Consider the following 22,357-nt stretch of genomic DNA (forward strand, 5'->3'; position numbering starts at 1 on the left):
TTAATTTGCATATGCAGGTGCCAAGGGTTCAGCACCACCCCAGCTGCTCCTGGCCTCTATGCAGCGTGGGAAGGCAGAAAGGCAGCTCTTGGCCGAAACCGGTTTGGCTCAGTGATAGAGCATTGGTCTGCGGACTGAAAGGTCCCAGGTTCGATTCTGGTCCAGGGCATGTACATTGGTTGCGGGCACATCCCCGGTAGGGGGTGTGCAAGAGGCAGCTGGTCGATGTTTTTCTCTCATCGACGTTTCTAGCTCTCTATCTCTCTCCCTTCCTCTCTGTAAAATATCAATAAAATATATTTTTTTTTAAAAAGAAAGAAAGAAAGGCCGGAGCAAAGACAGTAACGGCAGCCAGGGAAGGAAGACCCATTCTTGCACGAATCTTCGTGCATCGGGCCTCTAGTTGGTTAAATAATTGTGATATATACACTGAGTGGCCAGATTATTATGATCTCTGAACGCATAATAATCTGACTATTCAGTGTATATTCTATGTAATAAAAGGCTAGTATGCAAATTGTTTCCTCGACCAGTAGTTTGACCAGCAGGCAGGCCGGCCAGCCACCCATGTCCTCTCCCCTTGGCCAGGCTGGCCAGACCCCACCCATGCACAAATTCATCTACTGGGCCTCTAAAATATATACACTGAGTGGCCAGATTATTATGCGTTCAGAGATCATAATAATCTGGCCATTCACCCTATACTGCAAAACTGACTAGAATACATGTTATGGTATTTACTAAGGTGTGGTTTTTACTAGTAATTTTTTCTTGCTTGCTAGTTTTCTGTATTTTTTAGGTTTTCTGCTTTGAATATTTTTTAATGTAAAAAAATTAATGACTTTAGTTCCCCAATTTCTGAACACCTATGTTCCATGACTCTGGAAGGGGCACTTGGTCTCTACCTTTTGCATCACATTTCTCTAGAGTAGAGGATAAGTTTTCATAGAGATACTCTGAGAGAGAATGTCTACATCTGTGAGATGAGCAAAAGAAAGTGAATGCAAGGAACAAATAAGAACGGATAATTCTCAAAATCCCTAGCCATGACATAATTTTAAAATGTAAGAATGCTCCTGAAAATTAGAAGTTAAAAAAAAGATACTGATTTTGAATAACATTTGTAAATTAAGGCATAGCAATGTGGTTTTTATTGACCTGAGATTATTTCACAGTTCAGGAATTCTGATCGCCTATGTTTTTAATCACTCAGCTTTTGTTTTCTTTAATCACAGATTGTCTAAGTAACATCTTTATATTATTCATTATAACAGTCCGAGAAATAGACTGCCTTATTTTCTTATTAGAAATAATTGTTCCTCCTCATTTCTTGTCAGCATGGTTTTTTTCTTTTAATATTGGGATTATTTTTATTTCCATATTGATATTTACACTGCCTTTTTAGTTTCATAATATAAAACTAAAATATACTTTAAATAAATTTAGTGTCAGGGAATTATTAAGGAATTTTTCAAAACTGTCTTGTTTCTGTTACTGCATCACCTCAGGAGACTGTTTTGGTAAGAAACGGCATAATTACTTGCAAATAGGCTTTATTCAGCTTCCAAACAAGCATGGATACTTGGCCAATTAGATATTACTTCATTCATGTCATAGCATGAGTTGTACCTAACATGACTATGGTTTTCATTTATACATGCTCACACCTTAATTAACATGGATTTGTAACCAGCTTTAAATTATAGCTACAGTGTTAAATCTATTGCTTATTAAAAAAAAAAAACAAAAAAAAAAAACAAGTAATATTAAATAAGATTAGTAAGAGAGTTAAGAACTTGGAATATTTTGTACATTTCTCTTAGTCTCTAAATCTCAACTTATTGCAGCTAATACAACCTATTTTAATAGGAAATTGTAACATTTTAACATTGTTAAAGTTGTTTTTGACAACTTTTAAGAGATTAGTAGGACTGACTAATCTCTTTTAACAGTTTGCTTCCTTGGATTCAGTTATCTGACCCTCTGTGTCCAAAAATTGGCAGGTTTGTTTACAAAAATTTATAAAAGACCATAATATTTTTTAAAAGTCTCTTATTTACTACATAATTTAAATTGTTGCCAAATTACTTATTAAGCTGTAGATACTATATCTGTGAAAAGCCCCTGCTTCCTTTTTTTCTCTTACTTAAAACAGTTAGTTCTGATCTTCAGGAAAATACCCCTAATTATAAGGAGCCAGTTTAGCACAAGCTCAAATTACTTATTAAATAAGATATTTCCTTTGCTTTTTCTGTTAAATTAGACTGCCTTCTCTACTCAGGGAAACATTTTCTATTTTTTTAGTGCCTTTACCTGTCATACCCACCCTGACCCTTACTATATTTCAGTGTGAATTGCTTAAAATCCTTTCTTATTTCTACTGTTCGATTTTAATTTTGGTAAAAATACTTCACCATCTTCTTAAAAATAGGAATCCTATTTTTCTCTATGTCATATGTTCACCTACGTTGCCTAATTTAATCTTTAAACTAATCCTGGGAGATAGTACTATTTACATTTTTAGATGAAGAAATCAAGGACTAGAAACAGAAAAGTCCCTGAGGTCACACAGCTAATAACCCAGGTCTATCTGACTTAGCTTGCTATTGAAATGCTTACCTTGGCTGTCTTCTATGTCGTGATGCTTTCTCTGACTGCTCTCTTGTCCTGGCTCTTTCTTCTTTGGCTATTAACACTCCTTTAGTTGTTTATTTAATAGACCTCTACATTTCATCTTGCATAGTTTCCTAATCTGCCTAAATCCATTTTTTTACTCCTAATATATTCTAGATGAATCCCATATTACTCATTTTTCATTAATCCATTCCTTGCTAATAGGTAAGTATTCTGTGATACCTCAGTTTGTATGTGTAGCAAGGTCTAGGTAGAATGCTACATTTAATAAAATTTAGATGAAAATTAATATTAACCTAAAGCATTGATTTTAACATAAGTATAACCCTTAGAAATAAGTGGTATATTGATTATTGATCCAGATGGAAACTTTTTATGGTTATCCAATATTTGAATAGGACTGTTTTACTAGCTAGCGCTGCTGTAGGGCCTAAGACCATCAGAAAACACAGGTGTTTACATTACGATTCATTAACAGTAGCAAGATTATAGTTATGAAGTAGCAACGAAAATAATTTTATGGTTGGGGTCACCACAACATGAGGAACTATTAACGGGTCACAGCATTAGAAAGGTTTGAGAACCACTGCTCTATGAGGTGGTAGAACTCTTAGATGTATAAGTTAACTTTTATTTGAGTGTCATTGTTAAAAAGCATTTTATTGCCATTTTCATTATTACAGTTTCCCTTTTTTAAAAAAAAATCTAATTGTTAAATTCACCGCTTTGAATTGGTTCTATATGCCTTAGTGCACGGAGAACAGTAATGTTTATTATTAGAACCTCAAATACTTTAAAGTGATATATGACATTCTTTTGAAGTGACGGAGGCCTGAGCCAATCACAAGACGACAGCATTGTGGGAACGAGACACTGCAGACACAGTCTGGCTATAATGCCCATCCCTGGAACACTGTCATCCAGCAGCCCGGATCTCCTGCAGCCTACTACCAGCATGTTGGATTTTTCCAATCCTTCAGGTGATTTCTTTGTGTGTGATTTTTTTATAGTGATATTGTACCAAGTGGACAAATAGATGGTTAGGCCTTGTGCAGCAAATGCTAGGTTTACTTGCAGACTTCTTTTCCTACCTCTAGATTAAGACTTAAGAAAGCTAAAGAGAAGATTTTGTCTTTATGTCTAAGCTGAAGTGATACTTCCTTCAATGTGGGTATCTTTTGATAACCCCAATCCAAACAGGGGAGTGAGAACAGATACTTCTGAGCCAAAAACAAGCATGTTATCCAGGGTGTGGATATGGTCACTTTAATCTAAGTGCCTGACTTAGATTATATCATTCTCTCTGATATATAGAAAAGGGTTCATAATGTTCTACAAACACTGATTTTCCCCCATCATCTGAAGCTAAGTTTTTGTCATGTATTGTAAAAGTACTATAGCACCTTTTTTTATTGGTGCTCAAACTTTCAGTGTCTGGCATCAAGTTAATGGTTCTGCGTTTGTTGATACACAAAGGCAGAAATTGTCATTTAACTATATAATTTAAGATTTCATTATGAGGAAGAAACACTTCGGCTTTGAAAAATTATTCATCACTTGCAATGATTTGAATGGCTTTCAATAAAAGATGCATACAGGTAAGAACTGAAATACATAACTGGGTCCAAGAAGAGGAGGGAAAAACGTACCTCCAAAAAGATCGGCATTGTGTGCTTCAGCTTCAGTACTGAAATTCCTAGCAGCTAGTGTACAGCGGGCACTCAAATCACATAAGTCTCAGTATTAGAAAGGAGGAAATACAAGAGTAATAGAAAAGCTTATACTTTATAGTAACTTAAAAACTATAGACATAACATAAAAATTAGTGAAAGTCATTCTACACACTGTTTCTTTTTATTTTACTTGCCTCTTTACTCACTAATCTGTCTTTGGCACATCCTGCTCTCTACGTGACTACCACTGTGTTTTCTCTAGAACAAAGATTTTATAATTACCTTTATAGTTACCTTATATATTTCTAGTGACTTCTGTATTAAGATTCAGTCATGAGATAGAAACCACTTCAGATATTTGATCAAAGTTAATTATAAGGAGTTGTTACCATGGTATAAAGTAAACTATTTATCTGAAAAGGTAACTAAGCAAGCCTATCAGGGTCCAGTTTTCACAGCATGTCATAAACCCTTTTCTTAGCTTCCTGTGCCTCCATTCTGTCCACTGACACCGCATCCATCTTTCCTGAGTACGTCATGTACCTTCAGAACTCTCTTTGCTCATGCTGTTCACAATGTGTGGTGGTCTCTCCCTGCATATCCTGCAAACTTTTTCTTCTTCCTCAATACTCATCAGGGAAACCCAGGTCCCTTTGCAATAGTCCTTTTCCAGAAATCTCGAGCACAAAAATTTTTGTTGACTCTCAATTGCTTATCATAAGAATTTATTTCCATATCTGTGTGAGTATTCCAGAGTAGTACTTCTTATTCTGCATTCACAAGTAAAATATTCTCACATTATCAAAACACAAATACAGTATTCACCCATGCATACCTCAGAGATATTGCAAGTTTGATTTCAGACCACCATAATAAAGCAAACATCACAGTAAAGTGAGTCATAGTCTTTTTGCTATTGGAGGATCTTGGCCTTCAGTTTGTAAATGCCCGTCATCTGTGAAGCTCAGTAAAGTGAAGTGCAATAGAATGAGGTCTGCCTGTATTTTCATAAGACAAGTTTTTAGGGACATCTGATTTATAGATTGAATGATCCTATGGCTGTATTTTTGCCACCGGAATATGTTGAAGTGGGATTAAGATGATGAAGAGTGGGTTGTAGAAAAAGGAGAGAGAAGAGAGGGATGTTGGGGATTTGGCTGGGGGGAATGGATGGAAGAGATTGGAGTTTTAAAATTTAAAAACTAAGCCTCATGGTGCTAAACTTTAGAATTCCTAAAAGGAGTTGCTACTAAATTTCATTTCAGATTGATTGCATACTTTTCTCATTGAAAATATAGTGACAAGATTGAAGATGCTTTTTTAAAATCCATTTAGGAAAGATCTGTCTGCAAAGCTTAGTCTGCAACAATATAAATGACCACATATAAAATTGGTATTTAACTTATAAATTATATTTTTAAACTCCAAAATGTGCAACTTTATGAAAGGCTTTTTATGGTGCTATTTATATTTATGTTGAATAAAATGTTCATTATCATTCATTTTAAATTCAGGTTGGATTATATATGAAGCATTGGATTTTATATATTGCAGTATATATATGACATCAGCCAAGGTTAATTAATTTGATCTATCTTTATCGCAACTATGTTTATGCTACATGTTTAAGTTACTAGAAAGTAGGTAAAAAGCTACAGAACTGTTGAATAGTTTGTTTTTGATTGCTGACCTTTTTGTGGTTTTGCTTTGTTTTTCCTGCCTACAGCTGTTGGTTTTTACTGTAAGTATTTTGAAGATTCTATGCTTTTTATTGCTTATGTTTATATGTAGTTTTTTTGTGTTTTTTTTTTTAAATCAAATGAGAAAGAACTGAATGAAGCAGAAAGAAGAACTTTTCCATTCTCTTATAAGGTTGCCACTGTAAACTGGTGTTCTTTTTTATTTTATTTATTTTTTCACATGAATTCCGTGGTTTTTTGTTTGTTTTTTTATTATTTCAAGAGAAGCCATTTTATTTATTTTTTAAAAAGAATTTTATTTAAACAACAAGACACTTGACTTGAAGGGAAAACTATCTAGGATTCATTTTTAGAGTAATTTATCCCTACTTAAAGACAGATTGTCCTACAAGTAACAGCTACATACAAAAAACTTATAAAACTGTCCTTGGTTTTACAATGATAAATGAAAAACATTAAAATTCTCCAATCAAACAATGTATGCAAGAACTTTTATGTTGTTCTTTTGCTAAACAGTGAGAGCAAAATAACTTACTGGGATATAAAGATAAGAGCTGAATGAGCATGCCACTAATGGAGAAAGGGGGTGTTTTCACAGAACCAGTATTTTTCCCCATCACATCTCCTTTTGATGTATTATAGATCAAAACATACCATTGGCCATTTAGTTAAAAAAAAAAAAAATACAAATGCTTGTGCACATGCACCGGTTACTTTATGTACAATAACGGAATGGGGAAGGGGAAAATTAAAGAATAGAGAAAACTATATTGCAGTAGTCAGATGTGTTGAAACCAAATTGCAGTTTTCTAATTGAGAATGTCTTCTTGGTCTGGAGGAACAGAGTTCTGGAGTAAAGTAGCAGGTTCCCTTTTTAGTAGACACCTCCTGTCTGCTGCTGTTGGAACACATCAGTTGTATCTTCATCCTCCATTTCCAACTGTGCAGGTGTGTCTGTTTCATTGATTGGCTGCCCGTCAAATCGGAATCTGATCTGCCTCATTGACAAACCCTGTCATTCACAATAGGCTTTCATTAGTTTACTAAGTGGTGTATGCCTCTTAATCTTAAACTGCACCACAGAACCATCTTGCCCTGCCACCTTCAAATTAATATGATCATTGTTCTCAGTCTTAACTCCTTCCTTGGGCTTTTCATCGGCCATAGCGAGCGCTGGAGTCTCCTCAGCTGCCGCTTCTCCAAGAGAAGCGATTTTCAAATATAATAATGTTACATGCAATAAACCTTAATATTTCAAGAAAAACTATCTTAAATATAATAATGTTACATGCAGTAAATACCAATTACTCAAGAAAAATGATCTTACATATAATATTACATGCAATAAACATTAATACTTCAATAATAAAAGGATTTTAAGTATAACAATATTATCAAAATTGTACTAATATAATATGATATTACAAAAGTTGTAGGAAATATTAAAATCTGCAAATAACAAGATTACTCCTATTATATTCTAGAATTTCCCCCCCCCTTCTGGCTCTTTTTGTTCATCAATTTTTATGTTCTTCATTATATTCCACAAATGAGTGATATTGTATGATATTTATCTTTTTCCAACTTGCTTATTCCACTTAGCATGATGCTTTTAAAGTCTATTTTGTCGGGTATGGGTATTGCTACTCCAGTTGTTTTTTTTCTTTTCTATTTGCATGAAAATTTTTTTCCATCCCTTCACTTTCATCCTGTGTGTTTCACTTGCAAGGTATGTCTCTTGTAGCCAGCATTTGGTTGGGTCATATTTTTGTATCCATTCAGCTATCCTACACCTTTTGATTGGAGCATTTAATCAATTTATATTTAGGGTTATTAATGAGAGGTAGTTATTTATAGCCATTCTAATTCTGTATGGATAGGTTTCTCTATTTCTTCTTCTCAGCAGTCTCTCTAGCATGTCTTGGAATGCTGGCATGGCGGTGATGAACTCCTTTAGCTTTTTTTTGTTTTTTTGTTTTTTTTTAATCTGGGAAACTCCTTATTTGACCGTCTTTTTTGAATGAAAACCTTGCTGGATATAGTAATCTTGGTCTCAGACCCTTGCTTTCCATTACCTTGAGTACTTCATGCCATTCCCTCTGGCCTGTAGAGTTTCTGTTGAGAAATCAGGTGTCAGCCTTATGGGAACTCCATTATGATGTGTCTGGGCGTGAGTCTGTTTGGGTTCTTCTTGTTTGGGGTTCTCTGTGCCTCCTGAACTTGTGTGAGCTTTTCCTTTACCAGGTTAGGGAAGTTTTCTACCATTACTTCTTCAAACACCTTCTCTATTCCTTTCTCCCTTTCTGCCTCTTCTGGCACACCTACTATCCTAATATTGATACGGTTCACATTGTCCCGCAACTCCCTTAAGCTGTCCTCCTGTTTTTTAATTGTTTTTTCCTTTTTGGCTCTCTAATTGAGTGATGTTTTCAACTCTCTCTTCTAATTCACTGATTCGATCCTCAGCTTCCCCTAATCTGCTGTGTATTTTTTCCATTGTGTTAGTTATTTGTGTTATGTCATTCTTTATCTCAGACTATTCTTTTTTCATAGTTACTATATCTTTTTTCATACTGTTGAGCATTTTTAACATCATTACTCTGAACTCGTTTCAGATAAATTTTTTTTTAAAATATATTTTATTGATTATTTACAGAGAGGGAGAGAGAGTTAGAAACATCAATGAGAGAGAAACATCGATCAGCTGCCTCCTGCACACCCCTTCTGGAGATGTGCCTGGAACCAGGGTACTTGCCCTTGACCGGAATCGTACCCAGGACCTTTCAGTCTGCAGGCTAACGCTCTATTCGCTGAGCCAAACAAACCGGTCTTGGCTCAGATAAATTTCTTATCTCTGCTTTATTTATTTCTTCTTCTGGAGAACTCGCTAGTTCTTTCATTTGGGAGTTGTTTCTTTGTTTCCTCATTTAGGTTGTCTGGGTTTGTGACTGTGTTTTAGGTAGATCTTCTGTGACTCTCAATCTCTGGTGCAGAACAGTGTTAAAGGCTGTTTCTGACTAATTGGATCAGGCAAAGATTGGAAGCCTCCAGAGACTGCCTCTGTCTACAGACTAATAGGATTCCAACTTGAATTGCCCCCATGCAGTCCTCAGGTGTGGCTAGACTTTTTTTTAACTGGTTGGTGCAGTTGCTTCTGCCTGGAGGCTAATTGTTACTTTTAATCTTTTAAGAGGCCTCTGGGCAAGATGTGTTCCAATAAGGTGTGTTGACTATTCCCCCCCCCCCCCCCCCCCCAGGCAAGGCAGATGTCTATGTGGGAGAGATGTCCTCTGCTGTGTGAGGGAATGACTCAGCCCAGGAAACTTGGGGTGTCTGCCTTCTGAGCTCTACCCCCTGAGTGCCCAGTCCTGGGTTCTGCTCTCACAGCTCCAGTCCACTTCACTCTCCCTCTGCTAGAGCATAAGGTGGGTGGCTCCACAGGGAATTTCTGTGCATTGGCCCTTTAAGAGAGTGCCTGAACTTTCAGCTGCCACTCCCTGGCAGACAATCACTCCACTGCTTTTCACAGCCAGATGTTATGTGGGTCCCCTCCTCAGTTTGGTGCTTTCTGCTGGGGAGCCCAGCTTTGGGGTTAGATTCCAGAGTTCTCAGTGGCACCCTCCGCCTCCCCACAGCTGCCGTACATGGATGCCCGGCCAGCCCTTTCGCACCTCCACCTCTCTTACTAGTCTCTGGTCTCCTTCTTCAGGCCTTGGGTATCAGGTTTCTCTCCTGTGAATTTTCCACTGATTTTCAGAAAGCCTTTCCGTATTTCAATTGTATTTCCAGTTTGTCTGGGAGCATGTCTGTGCAGCATCTTCCTACTCTGCCACCATTTTTAGTTTCTCTCAGTATTTTTGAGGAATGGTGGTCCTGCACTTTGTATTATAGAATGTCCTGGTGGGGAGAAGTGGTGGCCCCTCAGGCACCAGTGCCTTTAGAATGATTGAGCTGTGTCACTACATCAGGAATCTTCCTCATCTCCTCAGTTCTAGGGCATAGCCATAGTTCCACATGGAAAAGAAAAGCTAGGTTGCAGGTTCGTTCCGGGGCCCAGGGCACCTACAAGAAGCAGCCAATTGCTTGTTTCTTTCTCACATTGATGTTTTTCTTTCTCTTTCTCCCTGCCCCCACTCTGGCATGTATTCTTTTAGTCACTTCCTTTGACCATATGTGTTTTTATATTCATAGCATTAGAGTATACATGCTATTCTGAACCATGAAGTGTTTTTTGAGAAGGATTTTTAACCTAATACAAGAAGAGGGCTAAAAGGATTTTGAAACTTCAGAATTTGTATATGGAACTTCTGCTTCTTTTTCATTTAATAGCACAGACCTTTTTTAAAAACTTAATTAATATTTAGTAAACTTCAAAATTCATTCTACATTGCATATCTATTATTTTAACAGATTTTTTATTATAAATGAACATATAATTAGTTTTTTAAAAATCAAACTGTAACCCCTTTGAAAAGCACTCGTTGGGCCTTTTACTAATGACCCACTGAGCCGTCAAGAAAGGGCAAAGTAAAAACGCCACTTTTGGGTGAAGCAGCAGCATGTTGTGTTGTTTTGCTTCAATCGGTGGTGTGACAAGGTGAAAAAGAAAAAAAAAAAGAACAAAAAAAAAAAAAATCAAACTGTAGAGAAAGGATGCAATATAAATGTCTTCACTCCCCAGAATTGGCAGTTCTTCATTTAATTTTATATCTTTCCTGAGATTTCAGTGCATATAAAATGGTATATCATTTCCTTCACCCCAAATGATATGCTGCAGTATTTCTCCACTTAGTCCATTTCGCTTAACAATATAACTTGAATACCTTTCTGTGTCAGAAGGCAGAAAACAGCTACCCCTGTTTCCCCGAAAATAAGACAGTGTCTTATATTAATTGTTTTCTCCCAAAGTTGCGCTAGGTCTTATTTTCGGAGGATGTCTTATTTTCGGGGAAACACGATAATAGTATTCCATTTAACCAGTCTTAGTGGACATTTAATTTAGAGTGTCATCTAAACCTCAGTGTTTATATTTTTTTACATGTTTTATATTTGCATTATTATTATATTTTGAATTTTGTTTAAAAATTCTTGTGGAGATTTGTTTTTTGTCTTGCAAACTTAATATTTATTGTCTGGCACTTTTATACAAATTTGCCACTCCTTAATCATTGATACCTTTTACCACTGCTTTGTGTTTCCTTTGAAACTTTTCACTATATGGCATGTCTTATTTATTTAATTGTCTTGAACCACCACTTACTCTCTTGAATACAAGCAAATCCCTGAGAAAAAAGGCTTTGCCCTTCTCATTTATTACTGTGTCTCATTTATTACTGAACATTCTTGGAACATACTAGGAACTCCATAAATATTAATTCAACAATAACCATTTAAAGCGGAAAGAAGATTGAGTCTTTTTCTTTTTATGATCATCTTAAATACAGAAAAAGTTCTCTGGTTTTAATGTAACCTCGATGTCAATGTATGCATTCTTCATATATCTCATTTTCTTTTATTTTACTTAGGCAAGATTAATGTTAGCACTCTACAAATTTTGCCTTGGGGTTAAAAGTCTAGATATCTGAGAATCCTTTTCTAACATTTATTTACCTATCAGAATTTTATGAATGAAGTGGGAATTATAAGATTAATAAATGCTGTATTTCTCAATGATTCTTTTAAAATATCTATTTTGCCCTTACAGAATTATATTTTTAAGTGTAGTCTAGCTCCAAACCTAAAATTTGAACTGATTAACTCATTTTCGTTGATTCAATTTGATTCTAAGTCTCATATTTATCGTTTATATAATCAGTTAATATTTGAAGGTGTGCCACATTTCAAGTATTATCTTTGGCATGTATGATTTTCTCCCAGTAATAAACATGATTGTAAAGAATATATATGTATTATACATGTAGCAGTTCTAAAATAAAAAAAGAGATTTACACTGACACTGATATTAGTGCAGAGAATTCTTTTCTCTGTCTCTGGAATGTTTTCCAAGTTGTTATTTTTATTGGTAAACTCATCAGGGTTTGTCTTAACCCTTTGAATAATCCCATTTGTGGGTCTTTTCTGGAGGTGCCCATTTATGATGCCCAAATCCCTCACACATGACTATACAACAGTTTGTTGCATTGGGGGCGAGTGGGAGGTGGCTTTAACAGAGTATGACTATTTTTACACTGGTTAGCAGATACAACTCTCTGTTCCTTCCCAGATGTGGTTATAGTATGTTCACAAGAGAAGAGAAAATGAAATGTGTGCCTATCATTAGGGGTTTGAATAATGAAAATATATGTTAAAAAAAAAAAGGCATCAAGATGTTTATAAATAAATAAAAAGAATTGTGGCTTCCAAGTTTTATGTATAAGTATGACCCTAATTTTTATCTTTTTGTTTTTCTGTGAACATGTATTAATATTTTGTCACCTAAAAAGATAGATACATTTATTAATCAAATGCAACAGTAATTTCTGTTTATCTGAAATAGAAATGTATATTTCACTGTTGAGAACAATCATTGTGTTCCAGATTGCTTTTTGAACAGGTGAAAGTAATATCCTGAAAATAACAGGGCACATTTTTTTACTTATATAGATATTCCTGATCAAGTTATAAGAGTTTTCAAAGCAGATCAACAAAGTTGCTACATTATCATCAGTAAAGACTCTACAGCTAAAGAAGTTGTTTGTCAGGCTGTTCAGGAATTTGGTTTGACTGGTGCATCCGACACATATTCTCTCTGTGAAGTTTCTGTTACTCCTGAGGGTGTCATAAAACAGAGAAGACTTCCGGACCAATTTTCCAAATTAGCTGATCGAATTCAGCTCAACGGAAGGTGAATGTGCTTATTATTAGTGAATGTACTTTTTTCTAGATGTGTTTTTGAAGATTCCATGTCAAAACCGATATTAAATAAAACATCATGTCGTAGGGCCACGAGTTCTCCCTACAATTGAAGTAGGATTTCTTTTGGCCCCAGCTTTTCTTATCTCCATAATTTTAGAAATGTACTCAAAATGGCTATCAAAACATGGGAAAAGTAAAGGAAAGACAGGTTGTTAAATATTTTAGCTCTCTTTCTAAAATAAAGTTTTAGAATCACTGATATAGTTCAGTCTCTGTTTTATACAGAGAAGAAACTAAATTATACATATATTTACATGTATCTGATTGTATTAATTTATAAATTTGTTTTTAATGTGACCATATATACTTTGGGCAAAAGAAGCCATAATTTTCACAATTTATCTTCTAAGTAGTTATCCTTTTATGAATATGTGGAAATTTAGAACATTTTTAATGTTTTGACAATAATAAAGAAGGAAAGTACCCTTACAAGTATAAAATCACTTAAAAAAACAATTTTTTCCTTTTTAGGTATTATTTAAAAAATAACATGGAAACAGAGACCTTATGTTCAGATGAAGACGCTCAAGAACTAGTTAAGGAAAGTCAACTATCCATGCTGCAGCTCAGTACCATTGAGCTGGCCACTCAACTATCAATGAGGGACTTCGATTTGTTTCGTAATATTGAGCCTACTGAATACATTGATGATCTTTTTAAGTTAGATTCCAAAACAGGAAATACTCACTTGAAAGAGTTTGAGGACATTGTAAACCAAGAGACATTCTGGGTTGCCTCAGAAGTTTTAACCGAATCGAATCAGCTTAAACGAATGAAGATTATTAAACATTTTATTAAAATCGCACTTCATTGTCGAGAATGTAAGAACTTCAATTCCATGTTTGCAATAATAAGGTAAGTTCGTACAAATATATGTACAATTTTGTTATGATATTAGGCGTGAAACTGATTTTCTGCTTAGGTATTAATGACTAGGAGATAAAAAGTTAATAGGTTTTTACTTGTAAAAACTAATATATGTCTTCCATTTTTGTGATTCTGGCTTTTTGTCTTTGTTCCTCCCATCTTTCTGTTACTTAAAACATTTTTTGGGGGGGTTGTGTGGGTGATTGTTTTCCATTTTTCCTCCTTTTCCTTTGCATAGTGCTGCCCAATGGTTGGTCTTTATTTATCATCAGACTTCTATTCTGTGCATCTTGCAGTACCTCATCTCCTGGTACATATAAACTAATTGCTAAAATTCTGTGGCACATCAGAAATAATTGTTTTTTCTGATGTGACCAAAAAAAAATAGGTATGATTTTGATACATTCACATAGATAGCTATTGTTATGTTTGCTGTTGTCATTTTTTAATGTGATAATATAAGGGAAAAGAAGTCTGTGCCTCTGACTAAACCAGGGGTCTTCAAACTACGGCCCGCGGGCCACATGCAGCCCGCAGAGGAGTCTGATCCGGCCCGCCAGGTTTTTTGGGCAGTGAGCGCAGCCGAGGTGTTACAGTAGGAATTAGTAGTTCATATAGTCCGGCCCTCCAGCTGTCTGAGGGACCGTGATCTGACCCCCACTTTAAAAAGTTTGAGGACCCCTGCCATGGAGTATGGTGCTGGTCCCAGAACTCCATCAGAGGCACTTTGTTCATGGATATGTGCCACATTTTTGTTGTTGGGTGGGAGAATAAAATGAGGAACATCTTATACCGCCATGACGCTGACATCACTCTTTCCAGTTATCTCTTGGTTGAAGTTTGTGGGAATTATATTTTCTGAGCATATTCAAGCACCTTTCTGTTAACTTTGAACTTCAGTTCACAAATAGATAATATCTTCATAAAGTTATTTCTAAGTAAAACAAACAATATTGTGATACTTTGTTTATTTTAAAGTTAAATGTGTGTTTTATGGAATTATTATTTGTCTATTAGCATGTAAACTATAAAGTAAAGGCTATAAGTATACAACTATAGGTAAGTAATGTAGTTTCTCTGAAAGAAGATTTCCTTGTTTTATGATCAAGGAATCCTTTTTATTTATTTGTTTTATAGTTCTCTCTATTTATTTCAACACATTGTTTTAGATTTATTAGAGAAACTTGCTATATGCACTTTACCTACCTGAGCCCTCTCTCTTACCCAAATCTCTTTTTAATGTTTTTATTCTCATCCTTGGCAGTGGCTTGAACCTGGCATCTGTAGCACGACTCAAAGGTACTTGGGAAAAGTTGCCAAGCAAGTATGAGAAACACCTGCAAGATCTGCAAGACCTTTTTGATCCATCTAGAAACATGGCCAAGTATAGAAATATTCTTAGTAGTCAAAGTATGCAGCCTCCAATTATTCCACTCTTCCCCGTTGTCAAGAAAGATATGACATTTCTACATGAAGGTATTTGAAAGTTCTTTGAAAATTAGCATATTTAACTTCAGCTAATTCAAGAGAATTGTGATTTATTATATTGAATACTAGTGGCCCAGTGCATGAATTCATGCACCTTGAAAGTGTGGGTCATGAGGCTGCAGTAGGCACAGGGGTGGGTCTCAGCCCATCCTCCATGCTCCCACCTGGCCCCTCCCACCACGGCCGTGGTCCTCTGTCTGCTGGCAGCTCCCCTCCAGCTACTGCCTTCTCACAAGCTGATCAGTGGGGCCAGCCTTGCTCGCATTGTGCTTTATTCTGGATATTTTCTTCCAACCTGTTGTCCAATTAATTCTCTTTTTAGCTATGTCTAATTTACTATTAAATTTATCAGTGAGTTTCTAATTCCAATTACTCTGTGTGTGTTTTTCCAGTTTTGCAGTTTACATTTGTTTATTTTTTCGTCGTCTTGATCTCTGCCAGAGTTCTCGGTGGTGGTTTTTTTTTTTTATATCTTTGCACATACTCAATATAATTATTTTTAAATCTATCACTATTAACTCCATAATATGGATCCTTTGTGGGTCCCTTTCTGTGTTTTTTTGTTTTTTGGGGTGGTTTTTTTTTTTTTTTTTTTTTTTTGCATTTTAATTATGTTATTTTTTTTCTCCTGATGGCCCTGGTTATTTTTGACCAAATAAATACTGTGTATTAAAAAATTACAGAAATAACCTGGTTTCAGATGATGTTTCATTCCTCCAGAGAGAAGCGATACTTTGCTTCTGCCAAGCAGCTAGGGGGTCTAGCATTCCAAAATTACTTCATTTTCACATTTTGAGATAGTTTAACATTGAACTTTTACTCCAGTCTACATTCAGTTCATTCTTAGTCCCCAGGATTTAGCCCTTCAGGATCTCAACCCAAAGCATTGGAAGCTTACCTGGACTTGTTCTTTCCTCCAACCTCAAAAGATATTGGGTCGGCAACTAAGTAATTGCGGATTTTTTAAAGAAAATCAAAGACAATTTTTTCATGGAACTAAATAACTTTATTCTGTAATGTATTGCCCATTTTGATCAATGACCTTTTGCCATCTTTCAGGCAGCATCATAATCCCACGTTCAAAAAACTTCTGGTTTTTATTAGCAAAAAACTGAATCAGGTACGATTTGACATCATCATCATTATTGAAATTTTTACCATTCAAGGAGTTTTGTAAAGATCGAAACAAAAAGTAATCAGATGGTGCAAGGTCAGGACTATATGGTGGATGTGGCAAAACATCCCAACCAAGCTCCATTAATTTTTGCCGAGTGACCAAAGATGTGTGTGGCCTTGCATTGTCATGATGGAATACAACACCTTTTCGATTTGTCAATTCGGGCCGGTTTTCTTCAACTGCATTGTTTAATTTCGTTAGTTGTTCAATGTAGACATCAGAATTGATCGTTCGGTTGGGTGGTAAGAGTTCAAAGTAGACAATTCCTTTGTAATCCCACCAAACTGATAACAAAACCTTCTTTTGATGAATATCAGCTTTTGATGTTGTTTGAGTTGGTTCACCTGGCCTGCTCCACGATCTTTTCCGCTTGATATTGTTGTAAACAACCCATTTTTCATCGCCAGTTATCAGTCGTTTTAAAAATGGATCATTTTCATTACGTTTCTTTAGCAAATCGCAGCTGCTAATGCGTTGCGTTAACTGTGATTCTTTCAGTTCGTGAGGAACCCATGTATCGAGTTTGTGAACATAGCCAAGTTGTTTTAAGTGATTTTCAATGCATGCATGTGATACATGAAGCTTCTCTGCAATCTCACGTGTTGTACTGTGACAGTCTGAATTGATTATTGCTTTGATTAGGGCGTCATCAACTTCAACTGGACGACCAGAGCGTTTTTCATCTTTGAGTGAAAAATCACCAGAACGAAATTTGGCAAACCAATTTTGACACTGCCGTTCTTTTAAGGCTTCGTCACCATAAATAGCACATAACTTTTTATGAGCTTGCGATGCGTTTTCCCTTTGCGGAAATAAAAAAGCAAAATATAACGAAAATGTTCCTTTTGATTTTCCATTTTTCAACGAACGCCAAATGAAAACTACAAAACAGATCAAAAAACTTTTTTTACTGATTAACAGCTGAATAGCCAACTATCAAATAACAAAATGTGTTTTACATTTGTACTACGTCTGCAAACCTAAAATTCAACTGAAGCCATATATGTGTGAAACCCGCAATTACTTAGCTGCCGACCCAATAGAATGGCACTCCTCAGTTTTGCAGCTCAGCATCCACCTTTTCTGAAATCAGCAGATGTCCCTAGAGTCTAGTATTGGGAAATGCTAAACCTGCCCCAGATCTTCATTCTTTCAGATCTTCACTGCCTGGTTATCTTTTAATGTCTTAAAACATTTATTTATTTTCAGCTTTTGTCCAAATTTTCTATTATTTTTCAGCAAAAGTTCAGATTACCTAATTTTACTGCCCCCCCCCCCTCATTATCACTCCTTTTTCATAAGATCTTTTGACATGCTCCCTCAAAATATGTTTAGGTGACTTGAAAGCACTTTTGGAGATTATTTTGTTTCCAACTCATGTTGAAACCCTAAATAACACGTAGGTCCCATGTATAGCTTCTGTTTACTGTGAGACGGGGGCCACCATGTGTTCTAGACCTATATGGTTCTCAAACTTTTCTTCTCGGACTTGCAGTTCCATAATGGCACTTCAAGGGCTGCCACGGGAGATAACTGGGTTATGCTAACTGTTAAAGACAGGTGTGGGCCCTAGCCAGTTTGGCTCAGTGGATAGAGCATTGGCTTGCAAACTTAAGGGTCCCAGGTTTGATTCCGGTCAAGAGCACATGCCCTGGGTGCAGGTTCAATCCCCAATGTGGGGTGAGGAGGGTACAGGAGGCAGCCGATCGATCGTTCTCTCTCATCATTGCTATTTCTATCTCTCTTCCTCTTCCTTCCTCTCTGAAATCAATAAAAATATATGTAAAAATGAGAAAAGATGGGTGTGGAAAAGAACAACACTGCTATAGACAGATTGCTCTTTGAACTTAGTTTTTGCCTTGTGGTTTGAACTGAGCAGGCCAACAAATGAGCTTTTAGTCTGGTCTTTACTCTCTTCAAAGAAAAGTAAACCATTTTGAAAGTTATATGAATTATTCTCAAAAAACTATTTAACAGTACAGAAATAAAAATTATGAAGCTTATGAAGGAGCAAATTTATATTAAAGTCATGATTGTAAATTCAAGTTCTGGGAGAGGCAAAATGAATGCAGACTAAAAAGTGTTTATCCTTGTGAGTCAGCCACCTCTTAATTTTAACTAATTATTGCCATTTGGGAAAACATACATACTGTTATTTAATCTCTCATCTAACCCTTTTCCTCTTTATCTTTAAGAGAAATCAGAAATTCTTGTTTTCATGGGATATCATCTTCTTCTTAAATGTTAGCAACTCATTTAACAATTTGTCAAATATTGTAAACCAGAGAAAACTCACTGGGTTAATTAAGCCCAAAGCTCATTCTTTGTGACCTCTGGTTAAAAAGTTTTCATTGCCCAAGAGAGAAAATGCAGATACCTGCCTGAGCATGGGCTCAGTAACTGGAGAGTTAGATTTGAGTAGCTGCTTGTTTTACTGGTTTGCCTATAACATAATGAAATTGGTTTTAGAAGCTATGCTGTTTGTCACTTTCCAATATTCATAATTTTTACTCCCCCTAAAAATAAAATTCCTCCCTATAGCTCATTCCCTGGGAGCAGGGTTGAACCATCTATGGTTTATCAATTTTTAAAAATACTGGTAAGAGTGACCGTTTGAGAAAGAAGGTTATTTATACCCCCAAGAATAATAAATTGGCTTCTGCAACCTTAATATAGATATCTTAATTTTGAAAATTAAAAACTTTTATTTTCATTCCATAGGAAATGACTCCAAAGTAGATGGTTTAGTAAATTTTGAGAAGCTAAGAATGATTGCCAAGGAAATCCGTCAAGTTGTTAGGATGACTTCTGTTAACATGGACCCAGCTATGATGTTCCGACAGAGGTATGGTAGTGAAGTGTGTAAAGTGTTACAGAGTGGCATCAGGAGTGAGATATTTAAAATATTTGTCATTTTTTGATCATTTACCATTGTTATATGCTGTACAAAGTGCTTTACACGATCTCAAAGTAATAATTTATCACAGTAACCTTTAAAGGTAGGTAATATTGACCTTCCTTTTACATATGAAGAAACTGAAGTTAAGAGAGTTAGGTAATAATGCCCAGGATTACATAATTTTTTGAGATTTGAACCCTAGTTCTGCATTACTTTTTAAAGCACATGGAAGTTCTGTATTGTTATTGTTACTTAAAATATTAGCTAACTTCATTATAAGTTGCTGATCTTTACTGAAGTTTCCGCAGAGGACAAATGCTTTCATCTGATTTCTAACCTAATTTGTAAAATATTAATGTGCATATGTCTTTTGTTTTTACTGAATATTTTTTTAGTTCTGGTTCCATAAGTCATACTTTATTCTTCTAAAATACATTCTTTTTCTCAAGTCATGGTACTCCTGTTTATTTATGTGTAAGTTCTTTAACAATTCAGAAAGTGCAGATTTAAAATGTTCTTTAATAAAAATGGAAAATATTATTTTTATTAGTAGTAGTCCATATTAAACTGATCTTCTAAAAATGCCTTGTAAAACTGATTTTTAATGTAACAACAAAGACTTCCTCAAATTCTATGGAACTTAAAGCTGTTCGCAATAATTTTTATGATTTTCAGAATAAATGATAGAGCTTTCATTTTTGGCCTGATTATCCTCTGGGCCTATGTGTATAGCTTCAATACATAAAGAGCTTTAGAAAGAAAATATTTACAGAAGCAGACACAAATTCCTTTGACTTAATAAATACAGTTTAGTAAGAAAACAAAAGTATTTGGTTCTTTAAAAATCATAAGTGGAATTTTTATAACCAAACAGAATTAGTGTGTGTCAGGATTGGTTTTTTTGGTTTGGTTTGGTTTTATTTAAATTACTGTTCAGGGGCCTATGTTTTTGTAAGTAGTTGCTCTGATGGTTGGTTGCTCTGGTTAAGAGATTCTCAAGCTATGGAGGAAGGGTGTCAGATCTCTCCTGCCAGTCACTACCTGTAATGAGAGAGGTGATTGCTCAGCAATGTGTAAGCGGAAAACAGCAAGAACCAGGGACCAAAGCAGATCTAGAGGAGGGTTTGTTTATTTCATTGTTTGTTTTTTTAAGTTTTGTTGTTGTTGTAGCATGTCCCTGTACAGTGGCCCCTCCACTGCATGTTGTCTTACATGGGCCTTCATTTATTCTCATACATGTTAGCACTTTGGCTCCTGAAGACATAATGAATCTGCAACTCTGCCAGACCAGTTAATAATATGCTAAGTACAGCTATGCTTCAGTAATGAGCAAAGAATGAAAAACTATGAAGAAATTAATAAATTCAGCTATTTTCTTGGGAATAGCATGGGCCAAGTAGAATATAGTATAGAAGAAAGTAAAACATTTATAATTAGATTGCACTGAACTTTTTCTGAATCAGTTTTGTCATCCAATACTAAAATTTATTATTTTTCTTTAGCAAATAATTGTCCATTTTGATGGTGCATATTATGTAATGTGGACAAAGTAACCCCTTTATTTTAACAGTAATCAACTTACTGGCTGAAAAACACTTTTGGACTGCCCACAGTGGAACTCCCTCAGTGCACTAAGGCCAATTGGGGATTGAAAGGGGTACAAAAATATGGATAAATAAATAATAATAAAAATTTTAAAACCGCCTTTATTTAATCCTATTATAAGGATATACAATATGATAAAAATTTTGATATGTTTTTACTTTTTTAGGTTGAATTTCCTGGTTCACATTTCTTATAAAATTTGAATGTTGTTGAACTTGCCAGAGAAATTTCTGCACTTAAAAGTGAAATTATGTTTACAAGTTCTATTCCACAATTTAAGGTTTTCTCCCCTAAATACCTTGATTTTACAATTTTAGTAAATGTTTTTCCTTAAGCTTCTTATTAACATAAGCCTCTAGATCAGTGGTTCTCAACCTTTCTAATGCCACGACCCTTTAATACAGTTTCTCAGGTTGTGGTGACCCCCAACCATAAAATTATTTCGTTGCTACTTCATAACTGTAATTTTGCTATTGTTATGAATCATAATGTAAATACCAATGTTTTCTGGTCTTAGGCAACCCTGCTAGCGGTTCTCAACCTGTAGGTCATGACATGAGAACCGCTGCTGTAGAGCCTAAGACCATTGGAAAACAGATATTTACATTACGATTCATAACAGTAGCAAAATTACAGTTATGAAGTAGCAACGAAAATAATTTTATGGTTGGGAGTCATCACAACATGAGAAACTGCATTAAAGGGTTGAGGCATTAGAAAGGTTGAGAACCACTGCTTTAGATGAATTAGGTTAAAAATATAATTGTTCTAAAAGCATATTTTTTAAAATATTGTAGGGGTTTTTGGCTTTCAATACCTATCATAATTCGTTTTACTCCTCTGCATTCCATTAAAGACATTGACTGTTTAAGCTACCATTTTTCCTAGTAAAATTTTTCTGTCCTATTCTGTCTTCAGAGTTTTTCTGGTCTCAACTGTTGTCTTTTTTCTGTGCTTCCTATTCACACACATGCTTCAATGTTTGTGGCTCTTGCTTACAGGAAGAAGAGGTGGCGGAGTCTGGGGTAAGTGTAGAGATGAATGCAACTGGAATGAAGGTTGTGCAACTCTTACCATATACTGCATCCTCTTCATTAATGCACGCACATAAAGTAGCATGCGTTCTATTAACCCTGTCAACCTACATTCCTGACAAATGCCTTTTGCTAACTAGGTGAAAGTAGTGATAGAGCTAGCTTTTATTTTCTTTACTTTTTTAGTATTGACATTCCAAAAGTCCCTTTCTTTTATTAATGATGATCGATGATGATGATAGGAAATATTTGTTGTGTGCTTACTATGTGCCATACATTGTTCTGAGCACGTTATATGAATTGTTGAATTATTCAGACCACGCTATGAGGTGAATACTGTTATTCCCATAGTACAGACAGAGAAG

General features: G+C 35.4%; 1 protein-coding gene and 1 pseudogene across 7 annotated transcripts in view; one reads left to right on the forward strand and one right to left on the reverse strand.

The window, feature by feature from the left end:
- Positions 1-22,357, forward strand: part of RAPGEF6 (Rap guanine nucleotide exchange factor 6) — a 156,960-nt gene that overhangs the window by 105,806 nt on the left and 28,797 nt on the right. For 4 of the 6 annotated variants that reach the window (XM_084886552.1, XM_084886548.1, XM_084886550.1 and 1 more), the window contains 6 exons: positions 3,457-3,614; positions 12,611-12,851; positions 13,394-13,777; positions 15,054-15,265; positions 19,176-19,299; positions 21,960-21,983. In XM_084886552.1, the coding sequence (XP_084742678.1) occupies positions 3,457-3,614; positions 12,611-12,851; positions 13,394-13,777; positions 15,054-15,265; positions 19,176-19,299; positions 21,960-21,983 (1,143 nt within the window). The remainder of the gene's footprint in view (positions 1-3,456; positions 3,615-12,610; positions 12,852-13,393; positions 13,778-15,053; positions 15,266-19,175; positions 19,300-21,959; positions 21,984-22,357) is intronic. The other 2 variants (XM_084886553.1, XM_084886549.1) reach the window with 1 other exon arrangement.
- Positions 6,566-7,204, reverse strand: LOC311624006 (small ubiquitin-related modifier 2-like; annotated as a pseudogene). Its single transcript has one exon. The product of its transcript is annotated as a small ubiquitin-related modifier 2-like (transcript).

Source organism: Pipistrellus hanaki (assembly GCF_964339955.1).
Source record: "Pipistrellus hanaki genome assembly, chromosome: 5".
NCBI lineage: Eukaryota > Metazoa > Chordata > Mammalia > Chiroptera > Vespertilionidae > Pipistrellus > Pipistrellus hanaki.